A 3,891-nucleotide genomic window follows, 5' to 3' on the forward strand; every position below is an offset into this window, starting at 1 on the left:
ACTGCGTTCCCCATCTTAACATTGCAGATTTCTAGCCAGAAACCACATGGGTCCACTTTTTCTGCTGTTGGTATCTCATGAAGAAAACAGTGGCCCTGGTGTTAGAAGACCTTGGTGTGTCCCCTGATGCAGCCGTGATCTCAAGTAAGTGCACAGACAAAGTAGAGACATGCCACATTCCCAGCTGTGGTGACGGATGAAGAGAGGATTTGAGCCACATACTTGGACATGGTAAGAGTAAAGATGTTCCTCTTGTGGAGTCTGGTGACCGTGGCTAAGGGCAACAGCTAGACTGGCATGACCATAGCTTCCACCCTGGGTGACTCCTCCCTTAACCGTGGGTACCTCCATACTATTCTAGACTTTCTCCACTTGGCTGCCTGCAGACCCAGGAGAGCTGGCTTTCTCTGACCCAGAATGGTGCTGAAACTCCGGCATTGTTGATGGCTTATGTGGTCTATAGAGACAGGGATGGAGCCACTGTCATGTGCCTGAAAGCCAGTCACAAGGGAGGGTCAGATGATAGGGCCTCCATAACCTAACCCACTGTCCAAGGAGTCCTGCTGATGTTGGGCCTATTTTAAAAATCTTTTCTGAGGCCAAGCAAAGATCCAACACCTGCTGATGAGGACAGAATGCTTAGACACAAAGCAATAACCCCAAATGGCCCTAGCAATTATGACTCGCTTACCTAGAGAACAGGTACAAGAAACCCATCATTCCTCTGTTCAGAGATTTACTGGAGGTTTCCACACTGCAAACTACAATTCCTGAAATCACTATGGAGAGAGGGGAGTATGAAAAATATACTTCTGAGCCCCGTATCAAAGTCAGACCATCTGAAATTAAGTACTAACTACACCTGTAGTATTTTTCTCCTTCTTTGGTATTTGTAGCAGCCAGGTGTGCCATTGTCTACAGATTTGGCTGCCTTGTCTCCCTGCCAGTTGCCATTCTGCCTCTGCCAATTCACTCTTGATTCTTTCAGGTGCAGAAGGATGAGGGGAGAGAACATCACCAAGGTCAGCACGTTCATCCTGCTGGGCTTCCCCACAACCCCCAGGCTGCAGTACCTGCTCTTCCTCCTCTTCCTGATCATCTACCTCTTCGTGCTGGTGGAGAACCTGGCCATCATCCTCACTGTCTGGAGCAGCTCCTCTCTCCACAGACCCATGTACTACTTCCTGGGTATCATGTCCACCTTGGAGATCTGGTATGTTTGTGACATCATCCCTAAGATGATGGATGGCTTCCTCCTGCAGAGGAAACACATCTCTTTCATTGGATGCATGACTCAGCTCTACTTCTTCAGCTCCCTGGTGTGCACGGAGTGTGTACTCCTGGCTTCCATGGCCTATGACCGCTATGTGGCCATCTGTCATCCCCTACGCTACCAAGTCATCATGACCACGGGGCTGTGTGTCCAGCTCGTGGCCTTCTCTTTTGCTAGTGGCTTCACCATCTCTGTGATCAAGGTCTATTTTATCTCCAGTGCCACCTTCTGTGGCTCCAACGTCTTAAACCACTTCTTCTGTGACATCTCTCCCATCCTCAAGCTGGCCTGCACTGACTTCTCTACTGCAGAGCTGGTCGACTTCATTCTAGCCTTCATCATTCTGGTGTTCCCCCTCATAGCCACCATCCTCTCCTATGGGCACATCACCCTGGCGGTGCTGCGTATCCCTTCAGCCACAGGACGGTGGAGGGCCTTCTCCACCTGTGCCTCCCACCTCACTGTGGTCACCATCTTCTATACAGCCTTACTTTTCATGTATGTTCGACCCCAGGCCATCGACACCCGTAGCTCGAACAAGCTCATCTCTGTTCTGTATACGGTCATCACACCCATCTTGAACCCCTTGATCTACTGTCTGAGGAACAAAGAGTTTAAAGAGGCCTTAAGAAAGGCCTTGAGCTTGAGTCAAGCACCATCATAGGAGGGAGGGCACCTTCTGATGTCAGAGCATCTCATGATCATGTACCCTTGGTGATGAGGATGTGGGAACACTTGGCATTGCTGTAGTGCCGAAGGTATTTGGAGCACCACTTTTTCCTTCGCATTTAGACATAATGGGCGCTGTTTGGGTAGTGATGCCATTCTATCGCCTTTTAGGTGTGAGCAGAGCAGGACTTGGTAAATTGTATGCATTTTTCATCACCTTAAAATTGTCATCCACAATTCAGAAAACTGTAAGCCCTTCAGGGCCGGGAAGGTGAGGTCTGCAATCTCAGTAGGTTTCAGTATGGGGAAGTATAAAAATACTGAAAATGGCAAAATGAGCCCCAAGAGTCCCCAAAGCACAGTGTATCTGGGAACTGTGAAAGTCCCCCAGACTTATTGTAACTCAGAGGGCATGCTCTGTGACTGTTCTGGGGAACGAGCTTTAGCCTTTCCCTTCTGATAGCTCTTCTTATTCCCTTCTGCTACTGAAAAAGTGTGAAGTCTTTCTACTGCTTGATTTGATCGGAGTCAAATGAGGACTATGCCTTCCTGTTGTTATCGGTTCCTTAAAGACCACCACCGTGCCTGCTGTCTCTGAACCAATCAGGAGACAGGCTGGATGTGATGGCTTGTGGCATGGGAAACAGAAGCCTGTGGAGGTTCCTGGGACAAGAAGATAGAAACCCCACAGGAGCCGGTTGAGGAGAACCTAGGTGCTGTGGCTCCCACAGTTAAAGCAGGAGTCAGTGTGGTTTGTGTTGAAAGATGGAGAAGAGGAAAGGAAGTCCAGATAAGCCCTGTGGCAGCAAAGCTCAGAGGCAGGAAGCAGCTAGAAGGTGCAGAACACAGAGATGCTGATGGGTTTAGAGTTCGGTGTTTGTTAATGAGGGAGATGATGGGGGCAGAGTTCCCAGCATGCACAAATTCCTACCTGAGTCTACTTGCAACTGTGTAATAGACAAAAGGGGAGTCCTCCCAGTGATGGAGAGACTGTGCAGGATGTGTTGGCCTTTTGTAGAAGTGATGAGCAGTCCTGAGACTGAGCAGTGAACACATGGGTGGGAAGGGATTGTTGTTGGTAATTTTACACTCTTTATTCTTTTGGCTCTTTGGGGGCCTACTATCCAGATCCCAAATAAATCATACATGGAGGCTTATTCTTGGTTATGAATGCCTGGCCTTAGCTTCGCTTATTTCCTGCTAGCTTTTCTAAACTTAAATTAATCTGAGTACATTTTGCCTCTGGACTTTCTCCTCTCCTTACTTCTCTATATCTGACTTTCACTCTTACTCCACGGCAGGTTGTGTGACTAGATGGCTAGCCCCTGGTGTCCTCTTCTCATTGTCCTCTTCTTGTGCCTCCCTCTTCTTCGCAGAGTTCTCCTTATACTTATACTCTCTGCCTGCCAGCCGCACCTGGACTTTCTCCTGCCTCACTATTGGTTATTCAGCTCACTATTTTCCTGCCTCACTATTGGCCAGTTACTAGACCATCCGATGTTTTAGAAAAGTAAAAAAATCACAGATTCACAAAGTTAAACAAGTGCAGCATAAACAAAAGCAACACATCTTTACATCGTTAAACAAATGGTCCAGAGTGTATACAAATGTAACACACCTTAAAATAATATTCTACAACATAGCATGGCCAATGTTCAAGGGAGCATTGGGATTATGGTGGTGAAAGCACAGGCTATGTTTCCTATAAAAGGGTGTCTGTTAAGTATTTACCATTTTATTGTTACTATGGTAACAATAAAAATCATGCTAAGAATTTCATCCCTGCTCTGTACACTGTCCTCACACCCCTTCTAATAAATGAAGGTCTGTACACCCTACACACTTTTCATAAAATATATAGAAAGAAAATATCCCGTCTGCCTGTTCTAGTGCTTTTCCAATTTCTTTGATAAAATATCCAGACAAAAGTAACTTATCAGGGAAGGTTT

The 3,891-nt window shown here is 46.9% G+C and overlaps 1 protein-coding gene across 1 annotated transcript; it reads left to right on the forward strand.

Annotated features, from left to right (window-relative positions):
• The first annotated feature begins 998 nt into the window (after window positions 1–998).
• On the forward strand, window positions 999–1,937 carry LOC126514283 (olfactory receptor 6B2-like). The gene has a single exon (XM_050163092.1). The coding sequence runs from the start codon at window positions 999–1,001 to the stop codon at window positions 1,935–1,937; it is 939 nt and encodes a 312-aa protein (XP_050019049.1).
• Window positions 1,938–3,891: the final 1,954 nt, after the last annotated feature.

Source organism: Alexandromys fortis, unplaced genomic scaffold (assembly GCF_014885135.2).
Source record: "Alexandromys fortis isolate MF-2015 unplaced genomic scaffold, M_Fortis_MF-2015_v1.1 scaffold_139, whole genome shotgun sequence".
NCBI classification, from domain to species: Eukaryota; Metazoa; Chordata; class Mammalia; order Rodentia; family Cricetidae; genus Alexandromys; species Alexandromys fortis.

Bases quoted from the DNA above. Each gene is read 5' to 3' on its own strand.
- LOC126514283 (XM_050163092.1), top strand. From the start codon at position 999: ATGAGGGGAGAGAACATCACCAAGGTCAGCACGTTCATCCTGCTGGGC.